This window comes from Nyctibius grandis, chromosome 6 (assembly GCF_013368605.1).
Source record: "Nyctibius grandis isolate bNycGra1 chromosome 6, bNycGra1.pri, whole genome shotgun sequence".
Classification (NCBI taxonomy): domain Eukaryota; kingdom Metazoa; phylum Chordata; class Aves; order Nyctibiiformes; family Nyctibiidae; genus Nyctibius; species Nyctibius grandis.
In genome coordinates this window covers 46,180,368-46,204,121 of record NC_090663.1, presented here as the reverse complement: position 1 = coordinate 46,204,121, position 23,754 = coordinate 46,180,368, and the positions used below count along the sequence as shown (strand labels likewise).

Here is a 23,754-nt window from a genome sequence, read left to right as displayed (position 1 = left end):
ATTCTTTACTGTAAGGGTGGTGAGACACTGGAATAGGTTGCCCAGAGAAGTTGTGGCTGACCCCTCCCTGGCAGTGTTTAAGGCCAGGTTGGATGAGGCTTTGAGCAACCTGGTCAAGTGGAAAGGTGTCCCTGCCCATGGCAGAGGGGTTGGAGCTAGATGACCTTTAAGGTCCCTTCCACCAAAACCATTCCATGATTCTATGAAAAATCTCAAAAATATTCACATTTTCACCTCTCTTAAAAGAGAGAAGTCCAACTTATTTTCTCAACGAGTTCAATTAAGGTATGGCTATGCAAATTTCCTCTTCAGTACTTTGTAGAGTGTAAGTACGATCACAATGGTATAGTTACACAATAATTGGACTAATCAAAGCTATATAATGTTAGTATTGTGAATGAAGTAGTGTTGCTCATTAGGCTGTTACAAAAGAATTACTGTAAATTCAGCCTACGTGCAGCATCGTTTCCTGTGCAAACACACACAGATAATGCAACAAGCTTGAAACACTGCCAAGCTGGCAGACTGGCAGCTCAAATTATGCAAAGAACCAGAAAGCCTTCAGTAGATTCAATAGAGCTTGGAGCAAAAGAATGATTAAGTGTTTTTGTGTAGAGCTACAAATCACAGTAATGAATCAGACTAAAAACCAATAAGGGACTTAACTGCACCAGCTGGCCTTCTTCAGCAGCATTATAATGTGAAATGATGACATCCTAAATAGAGGCATTTGCAACTTTCACACAATCTGCCCAAAGCAAATCCTTTGTTTTCCTTTAGTTTTTTGGAAGTCTTTTTTTGAAATCATAATAAAATGCTGCAGCACCTAAAGACACAGAAAAGCTACAAAGCTAGACTGTTCCTTCTTCTCTGCTTCTTTTCCTTTTTTCTAATCAAATGAGAGCAAGGCTCTATTTGATTCTAATCAAATAGAGCATCTTCCATATCAGTTCTAACAGACTCTCTTTCAATACTGCTCGGACTACTTAATACAATTACAGATTTGCAATTACAGTTTTTGTTTCTTTTTTTTATTTTAAATCAAAAACTTAGTAGTAGCAAGTCTAAATTGAAAACCCTCTTTTCTTTTACTGTAAAATGAGAGTGATAGTAAAATACCTCAAATTCCCAAGTACGATGTTTTGGAAATCCAGGGTACATGTGTCCGTATCATATGAACAGAAAAAATACATACACAAGCGTACATATTTATTTACATGTATGTACGTGCATGTATGTATCCACATGTGTTCACGTACATATGTGTATGCATTTTTTTCTTATCAAATGGGCCTCTCACATACGTGGATTTGGTCACTTTTTATGCCTGGGGACATAATCTCAGCCATGCAGTACCACAGCATGGAAACAGAAGAGGTTTCGGTCTGCTTTTGCAATGGCATAAGTGTTACAGTTCTGCAGCACTTGTAATTTATTCTGGGCTTCTGTCACATCATCCATAACAGGAAAAGGTTAACCCATCTTATGCTTCTGGGCCCAACACTCATCACTTCAAAGCTGAGATGGAACATTTTGCTCATGTTACAATAGTAAGGTGAACACACCCACGAAGAACTTCTGATAATCCAGCTCATGTAAAAAAGTATTTAGACTGGTTTTCCACATTCTTCAAAAACACTGTAAGAGGGCAGGAGTCCAAGGCAAGATTATGGACTAGATGACCAATGGTTTGAACCAAATCAGCACTTGGAAATGTCTTTTAACTCAAAAGCCTAAAGGAAGTTGTAATAAGATTAAGTGCTAGCACAAAATCTATCAAACTATTCAACTACCCTACCTTAGAAAATTAGATTAACTGATATAACATTTTTGCCACTATCATCGGAATTTATCGCTTAGTTAATACTTATTGGGAATCAGTTAACCGTAAAGAAGATCCAAAAAGCTATGCGCCTCTATGACAAGGCAATTCTATTCCTCTTACGAACACCCTCCCTACATTATTAAAATGACATAGGTATAGGCCGCTACCGTAAAGAAGAAAGAAAAAAAAAAAGTACAAAAACAAGACACAGAAGGGACTGTAAATTACTGTAAGGCATAATCTGCAAAGAGAAAGAAAATAAATCACAAATAAAAAGATGTGCTACAAAAGGAATGATATCTTATTTCTAAATAATTCCCTAGAGGTTTTCTATACTTAAGACATGAAATAAAAACTGGATCTGGAATACCTGAATTGTGTTACAATTGCTTCCTACTGTGAAACCTAAGAATAAATGATTGGAGAGGGTGAGAAATACCAAAAAAGCGAAAAAAGAAAGAAAAAGAAAGTTCGAGGTCCTTACACAAGTAATAGCTGTCAGTCTTTAAATATTTCAATTCCATCTTAACATGCTTATATAGATATAACATAGTAGAGACAAGTGCAATCTATTTCTCCTATAGCAGGAAACTGTTGTGTTGATCTGCACATTTTACATAAACAAACCCATAAAAAGCATAGCAGGACCTTCACAATGGGGGCAGGGGGCATAAGGTATGGTGGGGAATTCATAAAAAAGACAGATCTACTTTTACCTAGAAAAATTGCACGTGCATTTAATGCATTGAACAATTTCATGCATCCAAGCATTGACTGATTTAATGTATCCAATCGATTTTACGCAGTACATTTCTTTTACTTACGGACAAAGAAGAACAGACTGTTTTATCAGATTCCACTAGGATCAGTCAGCAGGATGTTAGTCACTAGGTTCTAATATATCAAAGACACTCAGATTTACTTGGAACATGATTTTTGCCCAAAACTGTCTTGCAATTTCCTCATTTCAGAGCTTATACACAAAACACATTTCTAAATGACACTGAAAAAGTCATCACTTCACCAGCTTCTTGCAGTAAGCAGTCATATCTTGGAATGGACTGCGTAATGACCGGGTCTCAACGGAATTCATCTCATTTGTAAATTGTCTCCTGCAGCTGGTTTGAGATAAGACCAAAGAGAAACATTTGAAGCAGGTAGATGTTTTCCCCCCATCCTCCCTCTCCCTTCTTTCACCTTCAAGCATTAGGCTTAAATATTTTTGTTTTGACAAACATGCAGTATCAAAAACTAATTCCAGTAAAAGTAATCCCAACTGAAACTGTAGGCACTATCCCATATTTACTGCTACGCTTTCATTAAAATTCTCTGCTGGGTGGCAACCCTGCCCCATTTTTTCAAGCTTTCTAGAGTCCTGCTCTTTACCTGCAGCTAACCTACTTGCTTAGAACTTCACCTATACACTGCTTAGTTTAGTACAGTAGCCTATGATTCACAGAATGTTATTCTTAGAGCAATTACATGTGTCACTTCATATTATAATTGTCTGTTTCAAATCTAAGATTAAGTTAAGAGACTATTTATCAGGACCTGCAAATCTAGGATAGCTCATTGCTGGACTAACTTTTCAACTTTTCTGAACTTGGTTAGCTACCAGCTTCCCATGGCCTCAGTGAGCTCCTGCATGTTGTGCTGTCACCACAAATTCTTTCTCTTTACTCAAAGTGGCAACCACAAGTATGTTATCCCTTTTTATTTCCTGTCCAATTCTCTTCCAACTGAACATTTACATAACTTTTTTCTCTTCCCCAAGCTCACAGGGATGAATTCATAGTTACTAGAGATTCTCAGTTCTGCAGATACAAATAATTAAAACTCCTGAAAGTGAAGTAACTGAAAACTAAAACAAGTAGACAAATCTCTATTAGTATGATGAATATCTTGCTTGTCACCGTAACATTCATATCACTGTATCACAGTATTTGCAATACTGTATTCCAATATTCTACAAGTTGTATTTGTAACTGAATGAGGTATACTCCAAAACATTTCATTATTGCATGTACAGACACATGACAGAGTTTTTTTTCCCCTAAAGCCTATCGTTTAACCAATAAAGATAAACTGGAAGGCACAAAGGGATGGTAAAACACCATTTAGGCAAAAGGAAAAGTTAATGTCAGCCTCCATAGTTTCAAAGAATCAATGAAAATTCTATTTTATACCAGACTTTGAATTGTTTATCATGCAATCTAGTGCAGGCAGCTATTCCCTTCCCACAGCAATCAACATGGAAGTACTTGCGTAATTAACAATATATATCCTGTATGTTTTCCCCTCTTCAAATACTTCCTCATTCTTTCATAGGACACAGCTAAGAGCATAGCACACACAACACAGCTTCCAACACAGCTATAGCCAGCAGAAATGCAAATACAATTACCTGCTACCAAGAAAATTCTGGCATCTCTAACCATGCCCCTATGCTTTCTAAAGCTCTGGTACTCCAAACTACTCTCATAACCAATGATCTGCAACACTTATTTCACCTTTTTGTCAAATACTGTTCAGTCTTTCCAGGATGGTACATAAAGGAAGCTCTTGCATCAGGATGCTGTGGTACTTCAGAAGCATGTTAGAAGAGGACTTGCCATCTTGGCAGTCTCCCAGAAAAGGAAATAAGCCTTGTGCACAGCACCTCAACACTGAGGGGAAACCATGACCTCTGCTGCCATGGAAACTGAAGATATAGCAAAACCATAGGCTTGCCTGTCCCACACCACCATGAAAAGGACAGTGAGATCATAGAATCATAGAATGTGGGAAGGGACCTTAAAGATCATCTGGTTCCAGACCCCTGCCACAGGCAGGGTCAACTTCCACTAGACCAGGTTGCTCAAAGCCTCATCCAACCTGACCCTGAACACTGACAGGGAGAGGGCAGCCACAACTTCTCTGGGCAACCTGTTCCAGTGTCTCACCACCCTTACAGTAAAGAATTTCTTCCTAATAGTTAATCTACCCTCTTTCAGTTTAAAACCATTACCCCTCATCCTATCACTACATGCCCTTGTAAAAAGTCCCCCTCCAGCTTTCCTGTAGGCCCCTTCAAGTTCTAGAAGGCTGCTAGAAGGTCTCCCTGGAGCCTTCTCTTCTCCAGGCTGAACAAGCCCAACTCTCTCGACCTGTCTTCATAGGAGAGGTGCTCCAGCCCTCTGATCATCTTCGTGGCCCTCCTTGAAGATACAGTAGTTGGTTTTGAAACCACGCAAAAGCAAGCACACTGCAGTAAGAGCACAGTGCTGAGATCCCCCAGCTAACACAAATTTTAATACTTCTGAAAGCACAGGTAGAATTATCACATCAGTAGAGTGTACTGTCACGTTAATTAATCCTGTTGGGACCATGTCATATCACGTCACTAACAGCCTTGCAGATGGCTTTATATCCACCGATCACATGCTTCATTGTGTGGTACTGAGGTACCCTTGGTAATCCATACAGGGCTACAATAGTTTGGAAATTATACTGTACAGATAAGAACACCTGGGACAGCACGGCCTGATTAACAGAATGCCCATGCCTAAGTGTTTTTTCTGCAAGTCAATTTCTAACAAACAACAAAAGAAATAACTAATGTGATTTCTCCACTTGATACAGTTATCAGCTTTCACTGATTAGCAACCTCTCTGTCCATGCTATTACCTCACAGTGACAGAATTTATATACAGAAATTTATGAACAAGGTAACAGGGCTGCTTGGAAATGATGCTTCTAATAAAAGAGAATTTAACTGTAAATCTGAGAATTTCAATTTGATGACACTACAGAATAATCTATTTGGCTACAACTGCATTTCATGCTTCTTTCCTTGGGGTAGCCCAAAGGTTCCCATAAACCTTTTATTCATCTTGGTGGTATGCCGAATCTCCTCTTCCCTGACTGTCTCTCAGTCTTTTCCACTGTATCAGTTCACATGCTTAAAATTACTTTTCCTGTGAAAAAGTCTTGGGAATAGTCTCTGGAACATCTATGGATCTGTATAGCAGATACGTCCAAATGGAAATTTATGGGCAAGTTCTTTATGGAGAGTTCACAGTAATCCATGAAACAGGTCTCAACTATTTTTCCAGAAAACATCCTTAACTGTGTTTTCTTTAAAGAAAAAAAAAAAGCAAATTATCTAATCATCAAAGAACACCACATGCACACACACACACAGAAAGAGGGGAAAGGGAAAATTACTGGCATGAAATTTTGTAAAGATTTATTCCCAATTGTCCTGGTTTAGCCTAAACCAGGCCGATTTTCCTTTCAGTGATTTTTACTTTCAGCTAAGTCTCCTCTAAGTAACTGCACTTTCTGAAACTAACTGCATGTTTTTGCGGACAGTGTCTGCTTCCAGGACTGATAACGCTCGAAGTTTGTAGTTATCACTGAGGCACCGGTAGGGATGTTGTGCAGAAAGGCTCTTGCTGTACTTGTTCTTGAGAGAAACCAAGGTCACTGCTGAATTCTTCACTGCTTACGAGTGAAGAGCCGAAGGGGGATCGCAGCTGCAGGGGGGAGCGGACAGGGCAGGTGACCCAAAATTGACCAACGAGGGTATTCCATCCCATACACGTCATTCTCAGTATAAAGCGGGGGGATCACGAGGGTCTCACTCTCTTTCTGCTATGGCCGGTGTCCAGGGAGGACCCCGTCTGTTTTCCTGCTGCCCCCGATCCCGATCCGTGCGTTCCTGAATCCAGCTCTCGACCGTCGCTAGGCCCAGGCTGGGCCTTCCCGGAGCCTGCCCTGCAGTGCCGGTGGTGACGTGGCTGACTTCAGGGGAGCTCAATCTTGGTTTTGTATATATATTTGTATATATTTGATTATTTCTATTATTATTATTATTTTTTTTTTCATTATTATAGTTTATTAAAACTGTTTTAATTTTCCAACCCAGAAGTCTCTCTCCCTTTTCCCTTTCCCTTTCCCTCTGGGGGGAGGGGGGGGATAACAGAGAGCATCTGCCGCAAGTTTAATCGCCAGCCCAGCTTTAAACCGTGACAGATTTATTGGCACCCAACGTGGGGCTCGAGAGAAGCTCCAACAGGTTGCTCTGATAAGTCGAATCCCAGCTCCAGTGGGAGGAGATCTGGAGAGCTCAGCCAAGAGAGTATCAGATTTCTTCCTTTGAGATTTACGAGGGGTTGGAAATTAAAACAGATAGCTAAGATGGTAATGTTATTTGTGAGCCTTGTGTTACCTCTTCTCTTTATAAAGCTTGCTTTACAGTTATGTGTAATGATACCTTACTTGCCGTATGCACTGTGTGTTAGTGCTTACATGTGGTTTAACAGGGCGTGCTGGTCAAAATGTGTCGTTTCGGTATGGGTTATGATACTGATTTATGTCGTGATAAACTGGGCGGTCATTATTCCGATCTCTTATCTCTATGATACAATGATGGGCAGCTTTAATCGCGAATCCGTAGCTGCGCACACCGGGCGCCTTTTAACTGATTTTGATAGTATCTGCTCCTTTTTTGCCGAGCTGATTCCTGCAAAATTCGAACAGGGCGTGCTTTTATTTGTGTGTGTCCTGAATGTGTTACTGGTGTGCTATGTGATTAGATGTCGGTGCAGCAACAGCAGGAGGTATCATGCTGCCCCTGTAACCAGGAGAAAACACCGAAAGAAATCAGCTAGTAAAGTGAAGGATGATGACTCAGAGCCCTCTAAGGCAGAGCCAGCACAGGACCCAGGTGAGGGCCCTTCTCAGTCAGAGTCAGGGCCTGACACAGAGGGGGGTTTCCTTGATCGTCTTTTTAAAGAAGGCCCATTACACAAGAAGGACAAGAAAGGTCCTTCTAAAGCAGAACAATCACAGGAGGACTCGGACTCGGAAGAAGAGATAACCTACCACTCCTTATCCCTGAAAGAACTGCGAAATATTAGAAAATATTTCAGTTGTTATGACGGTGAGCCTATTATTACCTGGTTGCTCCGATGCTGGGATAATGGGGTGGATAGAACAGAATTGGATGGTAGAGAAGACAGACAGTTGGGATCCCTGTCCAGAGATGGTGGTATTGATAAGATGCTTCCAAGAAGGTCGAACACTATCAGTCTCTGGAGGCGACTCTTGTCAGCTGTAAAGAGCAGGTACCCCTATAAAGATGATGTTATGAGCCACCTAAGCAAATGGACCACTATAGAAAAAGGTATTAACTACCTTAGACAACTAGCTGTGCAAGAGATCATTTATAAACACCCTCAGGACATTGTAGATCCTGTAAATCCTGATGAAGTGGAATGCAACCGATCCATGTTCCGGAAGGTTGTCAAGAGTGCTCCACCAACACATGCCCATACATTGTCAATATTAGTCTGGGGAGAAGATGCTATGGCACGACCTAGTGTGGGCGAAATGGCTAACTATATGCGACAGTATGAAGATAGTATTTCTTCCCCACTGCAGGCCCGTGTCTCGGCTGTGGAAAAACTGACTAAGGAAAACAAGGACTCATTTAAACAACTGTCAGACAAACTGTCCAGGATCGACAGGCCCGCGTTGCAGCCTTTAGGAGGCAACACCCTCCTACTGGACCGGCTCAAAGGAAACGGAACACGTCAAGAGGTATCCTGTGGTTTACCCTGCGTGATTATGGGGAGGACATGAACAGATGGCATGGACAACCTACCAGTACCCTACAGGCACGAGTACGTGAGTTGCAAGCTAACAGAAATACCAGAGAGAATTTTCCTAGGAGGATGGCTGCTCCAGTTACCAGTGAGCAGGACCCCAGTCAGGGTAGATGGGCCTCAAATTCCTTTTTTCCAAGAGTGAATAGGGGAAATGAAGGTCCAATCCCCGTGAGCTGCACGAATCCAATCTTTAATTAGAGGGGCCCTGCCTCTAGCCAGGAGGAGGAGAGGGATAACCGGATTTATTGGACTGTGTGGATTCGATGGCCTGGCACATTAGAACCACAAAAGTATCGAGCCCTGGTAGACACTGGTGCACAGTGCACCCTCATGCCATCGAATCATAAAGGGACAGAATCTGTCAGTATCTCGGGAATAACAGGGGGATCTCAAGAGTTATCTGTATTGGAGGCCGAAGTGAGCCTAACTGAAAATGAATGGAAAAAGCACCCCATTGTGACTGGTCCAGATGCTCCATGCATCCTTGGCATAGACTACCTTAAGAAAGGGTATTTTAAGGACCCAAAAGGATATAGATGGGCCTTTGGTGTAGCAGCTGTAGAGACTGAGGACATTAAACAGCTGTCTACCTTGCCTGGCCTCTCAGAGGATCCTTCTGTTGTGGGGTTGCTGAAAGTTGAAGAACAACAGGTGCCAATTGCTACTGCCACGGTGCACCGACGACAATATCGCACCAATCGAGACTCCCTGATCCCCATTCATAAACTGATTAGACAATTAGAAAATCAAGGAGTGATTAGTAAGACTCGCTCACCCTTTAATAGTCCTATATGGCCAGTGCGAAAGTCTGATGGAGAATGGAGATTAACTGTGGACTATCGTGGCCTAAATGAAGTTACGCCACCGCTGAGTGCTGCTGTGCCAGACATGCTAGAACTTCAATACGAACTGGAGTCAAAGGCAGCCAAGTGGTACGCCACCATAGACTTTGCTAATGCATTTTTCTCTATTCCCTTGGCACCAAAGTGCAGGCCACAGTTTGCTTTTACCTGGAGAGGTATCCAGTACACCTGGAATCGACTGCCCCAGGGGTGGAAACACAGTCCTACTATTTGCCACGGACTGATCCAGACTGCACTAGAAAAGGGTGGAGCTCCAGAACATTTGCAATATATTGATGACATCATTGTATGGGGTGATACAGCAGCAGAAGTTTTTGACAAAGGGGAGAAAATAATACAAATTCTTCTGAAAGCTAGTTTTGCCATAAAAAGAGGCAAGGTCAAGGGGCCTGCCCGGGAGATCCAGTTTTTAGGGATTAAATGGCAAGATGGGCGTCGCCAGATCCCGATAGAGGTGATCAACAAGATAACAGCTATGTCCCCACCAACTAATAAAAAGGAAACACAAGCCTTCTTAGGCGTTGTGGGTTTCTGGAGAATGCATATTCCAGATTACAGCCAGATTGTACGCCCTCTTTATCAGGTGACCAGAAAGAAAAATTATTTTCAGTGGGGCCCTGAACAACAACAGGCTTTTGAACAGATTAAACAAGAAATTGTGCATGCAGTAGCCCTTGGACCAGTCTGTATGGGACAAGATGTTAAAAATGTGCTCTACACCTCAGCTGGGGACAATGGTCCTACCTGGAGCCTCTGGCAGAAAGTGCCAGGGGAGACTTGAGGTCGACCCCTAGGATTTTGGAGTCGAGGATACAAGGGCTCTGAGGCCAATTACACCCCAACTGAAAAAGAGATACTGGCAGCATATGAAGGAGTTAGAGCTGCCTCAGAGGTAATTGGTACTGAAGCACAGCTTCTCCTGGCACCCCGATTACCAGTACTAGGCTGGATGTTCAAGGGTAAGGTTCCTACTACTCATCATGCAACTGATGCTACATGGAGTAAATGGATTGCATTAATTACACAGAGGGCTCGAATAGGAAACCCTAATCACCCAGGAATCTTAGAAGTGATCATGGACTGGCCAGAAGACAAAGACTTCGGAATGCCACCAAAAAAGGAGGTGACATGTGCTGAAGAAGCCCCACCGTATAATGAACTACCAGAGGATGAGAAGCAGTATGTCCTGTTCACCGATGGATCCTGCCGTCTTGTAGGAAAGCATCGGAAGTGGAAAGCTGCTGTATGGAGTCCTATACGACGAGTCACAGCAGCCACAGAGGGACAAGGCGAATCAAGTCAATTCGCAGAGGTAAAAGCCATCCAGCTGGCTTTAGACATTGCTGAACGAGAAAAGTGGCCAAGGCTGTATCTTTATACTGACTCATGGATGGTGGCAAATGCCTTGTGGGGGTGGTTAAAGCAGTGGAAGCGAAGCAACTGGCAGCGTAAAGGTAAACCTATTTGGGCTGTTGAACTGTGGCAAGATATTGCTGCTCGGCTAGAGAAACTAGTCGTGAAGGTACGTCATGTAGATGCTCACGTACCTAAAAGTCGGGCAACTGAGGAACATCGAAACAACCAACAAGCAGATCAGGCTGCTAAAGTGTTCCAAATAGATTTGGACTGGGAACATAAAGGTGAACTATTTTTAGCTCGGTGGGCTCATGACACTTCAGGTCATCAAGGGAGAGATGCAACATACAGATGGGCTCGTGACCGAGGGGTGGACTTAACCATGGACTCTATTGCACAGGTTATCCATGATTGTGAAACATGCGCCGCAATTAAGCAAGCCAAACGGTTAAAACCTTTGTGGTATGGGGGGCGGTGGTTGAAATATAAATATGGGGAGGCCTGGCAAATTGACTATATCACACTCCCTCAAACCCGCCAGGGTAAACGCTATGTACTTACCATGGTGGAGGCGACCACCAGATGGTTGGAAACATACTCTGTGCCCCATGCCACTGCCCGGAACACTATTCTGGGCCTTGAAAAGCAAATCTTGTGGCGACATGGCACACCAGAGAGAATTGAGTCGGACAATGGGACTCATTTCAAAAACAGTCTCATAGATAACTGGGCCAAAGAGCATGGCATCGAATGGGTATATCACATCCCCTATCATGCACCAGCATCTGGGAAAATTGAACGGTATAATGGGCTGTTAAAAACTACCCTAAAAGCAATGGGGGGTGGAACCTTTAAAAACTGGGATAAGCATTTGGCACAAGCTACCTGGCTAGTTAACACCAGAGGATCTATCAACCGAGCTGGCCCTGCTCAGTCAGACCTTTTACATACAGTAGAAGGAGATAAAGTCCCTGTGGTGCATGAAAGGAATCTGTTGGGAAAAACTGTCTGGGTTCTTCCTGCTACGGGCAAAGGTAAACCTGTTCATGGGATTGCTTTTGCTCAAGGACCTGGATGTACTTGGTGGGTGATGCTGCAGGATGGTGGAGTCCGATGTGTCCCTGAAGGTGATCTGATCTTGGGTGAGAATACTTAATTCTGAACTGCATGATGTTAATTGCTGCATAATACTAACAGTGTTCATAAGTGTCTTTCAGGTTGAAGCAGTGGTGATGAGATTGGAGCTAGCAGCAAGTGGTGTCCAGTAACCTCCTCAAGACTGACATCTTTAACCTGCAACCCAGGGCACGAACTGTGACAAAGCTCATACCATCTCTCCTACCCTGGGAGACTCCTAGCCAGATGGAAACCCACAATCCTGAACTAAATGAACTTGATGAACTTTTTTTTTTTGTATAGAGATGAATCATAAACTAATGTTATCTGTATATATTTTAAAATTTAAAGTTAGTGGTGATCTGAGTATGACGTGAATGGTATGGAATAAGGGGTGGAATGTCCTGGTTTGGCCTAAACCAGGCCGATTTTCCTTTCAGTGATTTTTACTTTCAGCTAAGTCTCCTCTAAGTAACTGCACTTTCTGAAACTAACTGCATGTTTTTGCGGACAGTGTCTGCTTCCAGGACTGATAATGCTCGAAGTTTGTAGTTATCACTGAGGCACCGGTAGGGATGTTGTGCAGAAAGGCTCTTGCTGTACTTGTTCTTGAGAGAAACCAAGGTCACTGCTGAATTCTTCACTGCTTACGAGTGAAGAGCCGAAGGGGGATCGCAGCTGCAGGGGGGAGCGGACAGGGCAGGTGACCCAAAATTGACCAACGAGGGTATTCCATCCCATACACGTCATTCTCAGTATAAAGCGGGGGGATCACGAGGGTCTCACTCTCTTTCTGCTATGGCCGGTGTCCAGGGAGGACTCCGTCTGTTTTCCTGCTGCCCCCGATCCCGATCCGTGCGTTCCTGAATCCAGCTCTCGACCGTCGCTAGGCCCAGCCTGGGCCTTCCCGGAGCCTGCCCTGCAGTGCCGGTGGTGACGTGGCTGACTTCAGGGGAGCTCAATCTTGGTTTTGTATATATATTTGTATATATTTGATTATTTCTATTATTATTATTATATTTTTTTTTCATTATTATAGTTTATTAAAACTGTTTTAATTTTCCAACCCAGAAGTCTCTCTCCCTTTTCCCTTTCCCTTTCCCTCTGGGGGGAGGCGGGGGGATAACAGAGGGCATCTGCCGCAGGTTTAATAGCCAGCCCAGCTTTAAACCGTGACACCAATGGACTGATTACACACAGCTGATATATTAGAAATGGATACAGGTAGATAATATAACCTGACAGTTGATAATATAACCTTTCTTATCTAATTTTTACCAAGACTTATAAATGAGTGGACTAGTCCTTTGGGAACTTGGAAAAACAGATGGCTCTGTTGAAAATCAATATGCAAACTGTAGGTATCAGTGAAGGAATAAAATCTGGGCTAAAGAAGTTAATAGTGGTGAAGAGACCAGCAGACATGACTGCTTGTGAATATGCTATTCATACTCTTATCCTACCATAGTACAGAAAGGTCAAAGACTGCATGAAGAAAACCTCTTTAGAAAGAAAGCACAAAGCAATTGACTTCTCCTTGAACCTGGTAATCTGGGGGAACAGGGACATTTAAGATTGGGAAATCCCTGTCCTGGCTCAGAACAGGTAGGTAGAGAATTGTTTCACCGAGCATCAGACTAGACTTGCAGTGCTTATTACAGTTACCAAGTTGCTGCTGTTCTGAAGTTTCCCATTATAAGATTGTATTATATTCAGACAAGATCCGCCTCTTAAAAGATTGCCCTTCTAAAAGAGTGCCAGGGACTGTGGGAGGAATAATACAGTTAATGAAGGCAGATGTCAATACATTTATTAATCCAACCACTGTATGCAGCTTCATCCAGTCTAAAAAAGTTTTCAGTCCTTACCTGCTGCATGTATACTTAACTTAGAGATGTCATTTTTTCACTATTTGCAATAATGTGTGTAATACCTCTCAGAAATTTCAAGTGATTGTGTTGTCTTTTCACAGTTGACACTGACATATTCCCCTAGTAGTTCACATGCAGTTGAAATTAGATTACCTAGCTTTGTCCAATAATAATTCTTGCACCTGATATAATACTTTATTAAACCAAAATGTCCAGCTCTGCTCTGAGATTGTTTGACGTAAACAGTTTAGCTCTACAAATAATGTGGAGCTTTTTTGTTAATTAACTGCAACTGCAGCTCAAGAATAGTTTAAACTTTTCCTTTCACTATGTACCCATCTTGCTTGTTTGAAAAGCTACAGATGGGTGTATTTAGCATAACTAGACACTCGGAAGAACATTCCTTATATCATTCATAAAACTGTACTGGGTCTCTAAAAAGCTTGAAATGATCCTCTTACATGAGGCAAGAAAGTCTCCTATTTTCCTTAGCTCTTTACAGCCCCTACTGAGCAAAGCACTTCAACACACACTTATTTCAATCAAGTTATTGAAGTTTAGCCTTTCTACTATGCTCTGTTTCCCACATTGAAGTGCAAAAAAATGAACAATCCCAAGCCAAAAATGAAACTTGAGTTCATCTCCTCAGCAGACAACAATCTCATGACTGAACTAAGTGTATGGTTCAGGCCCCCACATATTCACTTTCTGCCACAGAAGTACATTGGTATTTTGCCACTCTAAGACCTACATAAATAGAACATCTGGAACTGTTCTCCAAAAAAAAAAGGTAAGAATAAAAATCATCTACGTTTGGATTCCAGAATAACTTTATCATATATTTGTTCCTTATATTTAACCAGTCCAGAATGCAAAGAAAATTGGAATGCAAAGAAGACGAGGAAAAAAAAAGGGGGGCGGGAGGGGGGGAACTTACACTGTAACAGGCTGTTACCTACACTTTAACAGGCAGTTTTGAGTTCTGTAGCTTCATATAAGAAGTGAGGAAGTCAAAGTAATGTACACCAGTTAGACATTATTACAATAATTACATTAATTTGGTACTGGAACAGTAGGTTTTTCCTTAAATCTATTTGTATCAGCAGCTTTCAATATTTAAATATGTACACCCCCTACTTTACCAGCCTATCAAAAAAATCAAATATTAAACATTCTAATCAAATTATACATACATAATTACTTCTAAAATCCTCTCCTACTCTGCTCATGTGTCGTTAAATAACTAAACTAATTATAGTGTATTTATGGTTTACAGTCAGTCACGAACACTATAAAAAAAGCCCATAGGATTAACTTTTAAAGTATTTACCTGTGCGTAAGCCTTCGGTGACTAATGCAAACAGCAGTTTGTTGATCCTGTGCAACACAGACTTTATGGCGACTACATTTCATCTTTAAACATGGATCTTTAGCCGGATCTAAAGTTAAAATAATTTTAGAAAATTGTTAGCCATTATCTAGAAACATGCAATTAAGAAAAGAAACACACCACACATAAAACCCACCAAGGATGTGGAGGGGGGTTGGCCTGCTGCTAGAACAGCATGCTGGACTGAAAGGCACTGATTTTCATCAGGGTAAAATGCAGCACACGCAATGATAATGCAAAACGAAGCGATGCAAAATTCCTTACCAAGAAAATGGATCTTCATGAAACATGGATACTTCTGTATATTCTCACAAAATGCCACTATTTTTTATTCATAAAAATACTAAGTACCCTTATCCAATTCTCTCCTTGTCAACACATGTAACAAAGGCAATCAAAGGCTGCTTGTTTTTACTATAGCCGAAAACAATTTTTTAATATTAGAATTTGCTTAGGACTTTTAGGACGTTTGCATACCCATTATGTCATTCAGAGCACCAAATTCCCAAAGAAAACAATTCTGAATTGGATACTACTGCCTACAGTTCTCCATTTCAGTCACATCACTTCTAAACAGAATTAGGTTTGAGACTTTTATAGCTCAGAAGCTAATGCATTTCTGAAATCACAATAAAACCCTAAGCCATAAAGTAATGAAGAAGTAGTCAGAAACGCAAATGACATTTGATCAGGAGTTTGGAGCATTAGTTCATTCAGATATTGGCTACGACATCTCCCACACACAAGATCTTTTAAAACGCTGTAAGCCAGAATGCTAATAAAAAAAAACATTCTTCCACTCAATCCATTTCTTGTCATTCCTACTATGAAATAATAACATCTACTAAGCTACACTGAATAGTAATACTTCAGTAAGACATAAATGGTGATATGCTGGTCCATAAGCAAATTAACCCAGAGAAGACGAAAAGTATCCATTCGCTAAATGCTGCTGTTGTGCAGCTAAGAAAGTACTCACCACCACATTCTTTAAACAATTGCCACCTTCTCACTACAATCCTCAAACAGAATCATAGAATGGTTTGAGTTGGAAGGCACCTTAAAGATCATCTAGTTCCAGGCCCCCTGCCATGGGCAGAGACACCTTTCCACTAGACCAGGTTGCTCAAAGCCTCATCCAACGTGGCCTTAAACACTGCCAGGGAGAGGGCAGCCACAACTTCTCTGGGCAACCTGTCCTAGTGTCTCACCACCCTCACAGGAAAGAATTTCTTCCTAATATTTAATCTAAATCTACCCTCTTTCAGTTTAAAACCGTTCCCCCTCGTCCTATCACTACATACCCTTTAAAAAAGTCCCTCTCCCGCTTTCCTGTAGGCCCCTTCAGGTACTGGAAGGCTGCTAGAAGGTCTCCTTGGAGCCTTCTCTTCTCCAGGCTCAACAGCCCCAACTCTCTCGACCTGTCTTCATAGGAGAGGTGCTCCAGCCCTCTGATCATCTTCGGGGCCCTCCTCTGGACTCGCTCCAACAGCTCCATGTCCTTCTTATGTTGGGGGTCCCAGAGCTGAACACAGTACTCCAGGTGGGGTCTCATGAGAGTGGAGTAGAGGGGCAGTATCACCTCCCTCGACCTGCTGGCCACGCTGCTTTTGATGCAGCCCAGGATACAACTGGCTTTCTGGGCTGCAAGCGCACATTGCTGGCTCATGTTGAGCTTCTCATCAACCATCACCTCCAAGTCTTCTCCTCAGGGCTGCTCTCAATCCATTCTCTGCCCAGCCTATATTTATGCTTGGGATTGCCCAGACCCACATGCAGGACCTTGCACTTGGCCGTGTTGAACTTCATGGAGTTCGCACAGGCCCAGCTCTCAAGCCTGTCAAGGTCCTTCTGGATGGCATCCCTTCCCTCCAGCGTGTCGACTGCACCACACAGCTTGGTGCCATCAGCAAACTTGCTGAGGACGCACTCAATCCCACTGTCCACGTCGCCGACAAAGATGTTAAACAGCACCGGTCCCAATATCAGCCCCTGAGGAACGCCACTTCTCACTCGTCTCCACTTGGACATCGAGCTGTTGATGCAACTCTTTGAGTGCGACCATCCAGCCAGTTACTTATCCACTGAGTGGTCCATCCGTTAAGTCCATGTCTCTCCAACTTAGAGACAAGAAAGTCATGTGGGACAGTGTCAAATGCTTTGCACAAGTCCAGGTAGATGACATACTGGTATTTCTACACTGAAAGCAGTTTCCCTTTCCTGCTTACTACAACACAGCTGTATTCTTCCAACTCAACATTAAGCGCTGAACAATGACACTGTCTGAATTTATTAAGAAATTATAAGTTAGATGAGATTTTAGTAGAAGAAACAGTATAGAAGAAAAAAAAAAAGAAAAAAAAAGAAAAAAAGAAAAAGTAGAAGAAAAAGTATACTAAAATATGCAGGTGAGTGATTTGTATGACTCTGATAGTGTGTTTTGACAATTCCACCAAAATTTAGCAAGACATAACATATCATAAACAGGAGGAGTTAGAAATCCGTGTTCGGTCGGGGGGCTATGATTTAGTGGCAATTACTGAGACTTGGTGGGACGCCTCGCATGACTGGAATGTGGTCACGGATGGCTATGTCCTGTTCAGGAAAGACAGGCCGCTAAGGAGAGGTGGTGGAGTTGCTCTTTATGTGAGTGAGCAGCTAGAATGTATTGAGTTCTGTCCAGGGGCGGATCAGGAGCGAGTTGAGAGTTTGTGGGTGCGAATTAAGGGGCAGGCTGGCAGGGGTGATACTGTTGTGGGTGTCTATTACAGGCCACCGGATCAGGATGAGGACGGTGATGAGGCCTTCTACAGGCAGCTGAGAGCAGTCTCGCAATTACAGGGCCTGGTTGTCATGGGGGATTTCAACTACCCTGATATTTGCTGGGAGGCCTACTCAGCCAGCCATCCCCAGTCCAGGAGGTTCCTCCAGTGCATTGATGATAACTTTCTGATGCAAATGGTGGATGAGCCAACTAGGAGAGGAGCGCTGCTGGATCTTATCCTTACTAACAAGGAGGGTCTGGTTGAAGAGGTGAAGGTTGAGGGCAGCCTTGGTTGTAGTGACCATGAGATGGTAGAGTTCGGGATCTCATGTGGCAGGAACAGAAGAGCTAGCAGAATCACAACCCTGGACTTCAGGAGGGCCAACTTTAGCCTTTTCAAGCAATTGCTAGGGGAAATCCCATGGGACAGGGTACTAGAAGGTAAGGGGGCCCAAGATAGTTGGTTAGCATTCAAGGACTGCTTCTTCCGAGCTCAAGATCAGAGCATCCCAACAGGTAGGAAGTCAAGGAAGGGTACCAGGAGACCTGCATGGTTAAACAGGGAACTGCTGGGCAAACTCAAGTGGAAGAAGAGGGTGTACAGATCATGGAAGGAGGGGCTGGCCACTTGGGAGGAATATAAGTCTGTTGTCAGAGGATGTAGGGAGGCAACTAGGAAAGCTAAGGCCTCCTTGGAATTAAACCTTGCAAGAGAGGTCAAGGACAACAGAAAGGGCTTCTTCAAATACATTGCAGGTAAAGCCAACACTAGAGGCAATGTAGGCCCACTGATGAATGAGGTGGGGGCCCTGGAGACAGAGGATAAAAAGAAGGCAGAGTTACTGAATGCCTTCTTTGCCTCTGTCTATACTGCTGGAGGCTGTCCTGAGGAGCCCCGGACCTCCCCTGAGGCCTCAGAAGAAGTCAGGATAGAGGAGGAATCTGTCTTGGTAGATGAGGGCTGGGTCAGGGACCAATTAAGCAATCTGGACGTCCATAAATCCACGGGCCCTGATGGGATGCACCCGCGGGTGCTGAGGGAGCTGGCGGAAGTCATTGCTAGGCCACTCTCCATCATCTTTGCTAAGTCGTGGGCAACGGGAGAGGTGCCTGAGGACTGGAGGAAAGCGAATGTCACTCCAGTCTTCAAAAAGGGCAAGAAGGAGGACCCGGGTAACTATAGACCGGTCAGCCTCACCTCCATCCCCGGAAAGGTGATGGAACAACTTGTCCTTGGTGCTGTCTCTAGGCACATCAAGGATAGGGGGATCATTAGGGGCACTCAACATGGCTTCACCAAGGGGAAGTCATGCTTAACCAACTTGATAGCCTTTTATGAGGACGTAACCCGGTGGATAGATGACAGTAAAGCTGTGGATGTGGTCTATCTCGATTTCAGTAAAGCGTTTGACACGGTCTCCCACAGCATCCTCGCAGCTAAACTGAGGAATTGTGGTCTGGATGATCAGATAGTGAGGTGGATTGTGAACTGGCTGAAGGAAAGAAGCCAGAGAGTGGTGGTCAATGGGACAGAGTCCAGTTGGAGGCATGTGTCTAGCGGAGTCCCTCAAGGGTCGGTACTGGGACCAGTACTATTCAATGTATTCTTTAATGACTTGGATGAGGGAATAGAGTGCACTGTCAGCAAGTTCGCTGATGACACAAAACTGGGAGGAGTGGCTGACACACCGGAAGGCTGCGCAGCCATTCAGAGAGACCTAGACAGGCTGGAGAGTTGGGTGGGGAGAAATTTAATGAAATATAACAAGGGCAAGTGTAGAGTCCTGCATCTGGGAAGAACAACCCCATGTACCAGTACAAGTTGGGGGCAGACCTGTTGGAGACCAGCATAGGGGAAAGGGACTTGGGGGTCCTAGTGGACAGCAGGATGACCATGAGCCAGCAGTGTGCCCTTGTGGCCAAGAAGGCCAATGGCATCCTGGGGTGTATTAGAAGGGGTGTGGTTAGCAGGTCAAGAGAGGTTCTCCTCCCCCTCTACTCTGCCCTGGTGAGGCCGCATCTGGAATATTGTGTTCAGTTCTGGGCCCCTCAGTTCAAGAAGGACAGGGAACTGCTAGAGAGAGTCCAGCGCAGAGCCACAAAGATGATTAAGGGAGTGGAACATCTCCCTTATGAGGAGAGGCTGAGGGAGCTGGGTCTCTTTAGCTTAGAGAAGAAGAGACTGAGGGGTGACCTCATTAATGTTTATAAATATGTAAAGGGCAAGTGTCATGAGGATGGAGTCAGGCTCTTCTCAGTGACATCCCTTGACAGGACAAGGGGCAATGGGTGCAAGCTGGAACACAGGAGGTTCCACATAAATATGAGGAAAAACTTCTTTACGGTGAGGGTGACCGAACACTGGAACAGGCTGCCCAGAGAGGTTGTGGAGTCTCCTTCTCTGGAGACATTCAAAACCCGCCTGGACGCGTTCCTGTGTGATATGGTCTAGGCAATCCTGCTCCAGCAGGGGGATTGGACTAGATGATCTTTCGAGGTCCCTTCCAATCCCTAACATTCTGTGATTCTGTGATCTTTTTGGCAATGTTACAGGCAGAACCCAACTTTACAACCGAGAGATGGTACGATCACACTTTGCCTTTACGACAACATAAAGATGGGTATCAAACTAGGAAAACATCTAGTTTATTGCTGGAATCAGAATGACTTTTCCCCTAGAAAAGAACACCAGGAGCCAGAGCTGAAGATTCCATTAAAAAAAAAAAGAGAGGGCTGCACACACACACACCACACACTCCTCCAAAAAAAAACCCCACACATGCAATTAAATGAAAACTTTTTAAGGATTAAAAAAAAAAAAAAAAAAAAATAAAAAAAATCAATGGAACTCCAAGAGATCTAACTAGGAAATCAAATTAGAAAAATGGCTTTGAACATATAAGTAATGAAAGAAAGAAGTGCTGGATTTTGACAGCACTATCAGAAAGAAAACTGTTGGGAAAAAGGCCTGTAAGAATTGCATTGAGTACTGATGCTCTGTTAAGTTCCTTATGTATTTAACAGGCTTTTTCCACCAAAGATAAACCAGACTGTTTAGAATTCTGTGCTAAAAAAATACATTTCTGTGCCACACCCATTCACAAATTGCACCTTTTAAATGAAAGGTAATGACAGGAATTCATTGTGAGAACCTAATGTTAGAAATCAGTTGTGCAAGACAAGAGAATATCTGCAAGGCAACCCCCTCCTGGCCCTATGTCGATATGCAACACTACAGGCTTGGGGAAGAGTGGCTGGAAAGCTGCCTGTCAGAAAAGGACATGGAGGTGTTGGTGGACAGCCGGCTGAATATGAGGCCAGCAGTATGCCGAGGTGGCCAAGAAGGCCAACAGCATCCTGGCTTGAATCAGAAATAGTGTGGCCAGCAGCACTAGGGAAGCAATTGTCCCCCTGTACTTGGCACTGGTGAGGTCGCACCTCAAATACTGTGATCAATTTTGGGCCCCTCGCTACAAGGAAGACATTGAGGTGCTGGAGAGAGTTCAAAGGGCAATGAAGCTGGTGAAGGGTCTGGAGAACAAGTCTTATGAGGAGTGGCTGAGGGAACTGGGGTTATTTAGCCTGGAGAAAAGGAGGCTGAGGGGAGAACTCATCATACTCTACAGCTACCTGAAAGGAGGTTGTACCAAGGTGGGTGTTGGTCTCTTCTCCTAAGTAACAAGTGATAGGACGAGAGGAAATGGCCTCAAGTTGCGCCAGGGTAGGTTTAGATTGGATATAAGGAAAAATTTCTTCAGTGAAAGAGTTATCAAACATTGGAACAGGCTGCCCAGGGAAGTGGTGGAGTCACCATCCCTGAAAGTATTTAAAAGACGTGTAGATGTGGTGCTTAGGGACGTGGTTTAGTGGTGGATTTGGCAGTGCTAGGTTAACGGTTGGACTTGATAATCTTAAATGTCTTTTCCAACCAAAACGATTCCATGATTCTATTTCAGACTCAGCTGTGTTCTGTCCATTTTTCTCCCTCTCAGTTGTTATCATGCCATGCATGAAAATCTTGGAATCACCTCTGATGTGGCATACATTCCTTGTAGAGCAACGCCTATGGGACTGTGTTAGTAGAGGGGCTACTATGTTAGCAGGGTGAGTAAGCCAGCAAAGCCGTGAGTGCCAAAATCACAAGACCATCTTTAAATTCAAAGGCGTGTTCAACACTGATGGTCTTGCCATCAACATCAACTCACATTATCACTCAGTGACCTACTGGACTTCTTGTTCTCTGTCAGCTATAAACCTCCTACAGAAGTCTTTTCCTCATCTTATGTCTGATACATGGCCTTACTTTTTCCAATTGTTTTTTGCAAAAATTTCTTAGTTACTGAACCAGTTTTAATGATGCAGAAGCCACAGAAGAATATATGTCCCTGGAGACTTTTTTTTGAAAAGTTCAAGTATCTTACAACAGCAAGGGAGAGACCAAATAAACCACTGATATAAAAATACAGATTTTTGGAATGTGGAAAAGTCAGATACCTGAAGGGTCAATGTCTGCCTGGACTGACATTGCAGCTTGGCAAGCCAGAGGACAAAATAAAGAAAGAAATGCTGCCAGAAACTGTGAAAAGCAGTGCAAGTCTTTCTCTTTTTTCTTTCAATATCACACGCTGTAGTCAATCCTATACTATGAAGTTCATAGGATCTAAATTTTATTAATCTGTTTTGCACAATCTCACACTTCTAATTTTTAACCTGCTTTTTAAAAACGGTAAACTCATGGATTGTATTAGTGATTTTCCCAGCCTTGAAAGGACTAAATAAAATTAGATATTTATGAAGGCATGGAAACAGCTTGCTTTTTTTTTTTTTAAAGCTGTTTTACTTCATACCTGGAACAGACAAATGGACAATTTTCATGGAAAATGATGGCTAAACCAAAAGAAAAACATTTTCCAAAACCACAGTCTGAAATTTTTCATGCTGGGGAAGAACTGGACTCCCCTTACAATGCAGGGACATATCTGACTATGTCCAGTCTCTATATGGAGTCATCCTAAATATCTTAAACTACTATGAAAATACATCAATTTACTCCAGAAAAGTACCATTGATTTCATCTAAGCATATAACTCAGTTACATCAGGAAATACACAGCATTGAGTCTTTAATTCTTCACTGCATCTTCTAGCAATCCCTGACAAAACATTCCTGCTTTACCCCAACTCACTCAGAGTATGCAGACTTGCACTGACAACATCACATATTCTTTTCCATTTCTGCTAAAATAAGCAGCTATGAAACAGTACAATGTTACACCAAAAATATCACAAGTGTCAAAATCCCACTGTGGAGTCATTTATATATCCCTCAGAGCTATTTTCTTCAGCATGAAACAGACATCGATCTACGAGTTTTTATCTGATTCACATTTACTAAAGTATCTTCATAATTATGAAGGTTAGAGGCCTTTTTTTCCCCATAATTGAAAATATAGATTGTACAGCTCAATTATACTGTCATGAAAAACAGGTGATGGTTTCCAGTACGGTGAGAAGACTCTAGATATAAGCAATATGTTTATTTAAGGCTTGCCAGAAATCATTTCTTTATTAGTGGCTATAATGAATCAGCTGACTTCCTAGAAAGTCAGATTCCACCAGCTTCTAAAGATGCAGGTCTGATCTTAGCTTTAGTAACTTGATAATATTCAGTATTACTTGACTCTTAATATTCAGAAAAGTGTGCTTCCTATACGTTATTTGCCTATATGCCTACTTTACATTTCTCTATTTGTTGTATTTGCCTAAAATAATATTAAGTGTTCTTAATTAAATTTCAACAAGCAGAAAAATATCATTGTCACAAAAAGTATTACAAAAGTATAAAATGCTTTGTAACATCTACTATTTCTCTAAGAACTTATATTGCAAATTAAAAATAATTTGCTCTCTGCTGAAA

General features: G+C 42.7%; 1 protein-coding gene across 1 annotated transcript in view; it reads right to left on the bottom strand.

The window, feature by feature from the left end:
- Nucleotides 1–23,754, bottom strand: part of SPOCK3 (SPARC (osteonectin), cwcv and kazal like domains proteoglycan 3) — a 245,831-nt gene that overhangs the window by 117,460 nt on the left and 104,617 nt on the right. Inside the window, exon 6 of the mRNA XM_068403290.1 lies at nt 15,015–15,123. Coding sequence (XP_068259391.1) covers nt 15,015–15,123 — 109 coding nt within the window. The remainder of the gene's footprint in view (nt 1–15,014; nt 15,124–23,754) is intronic.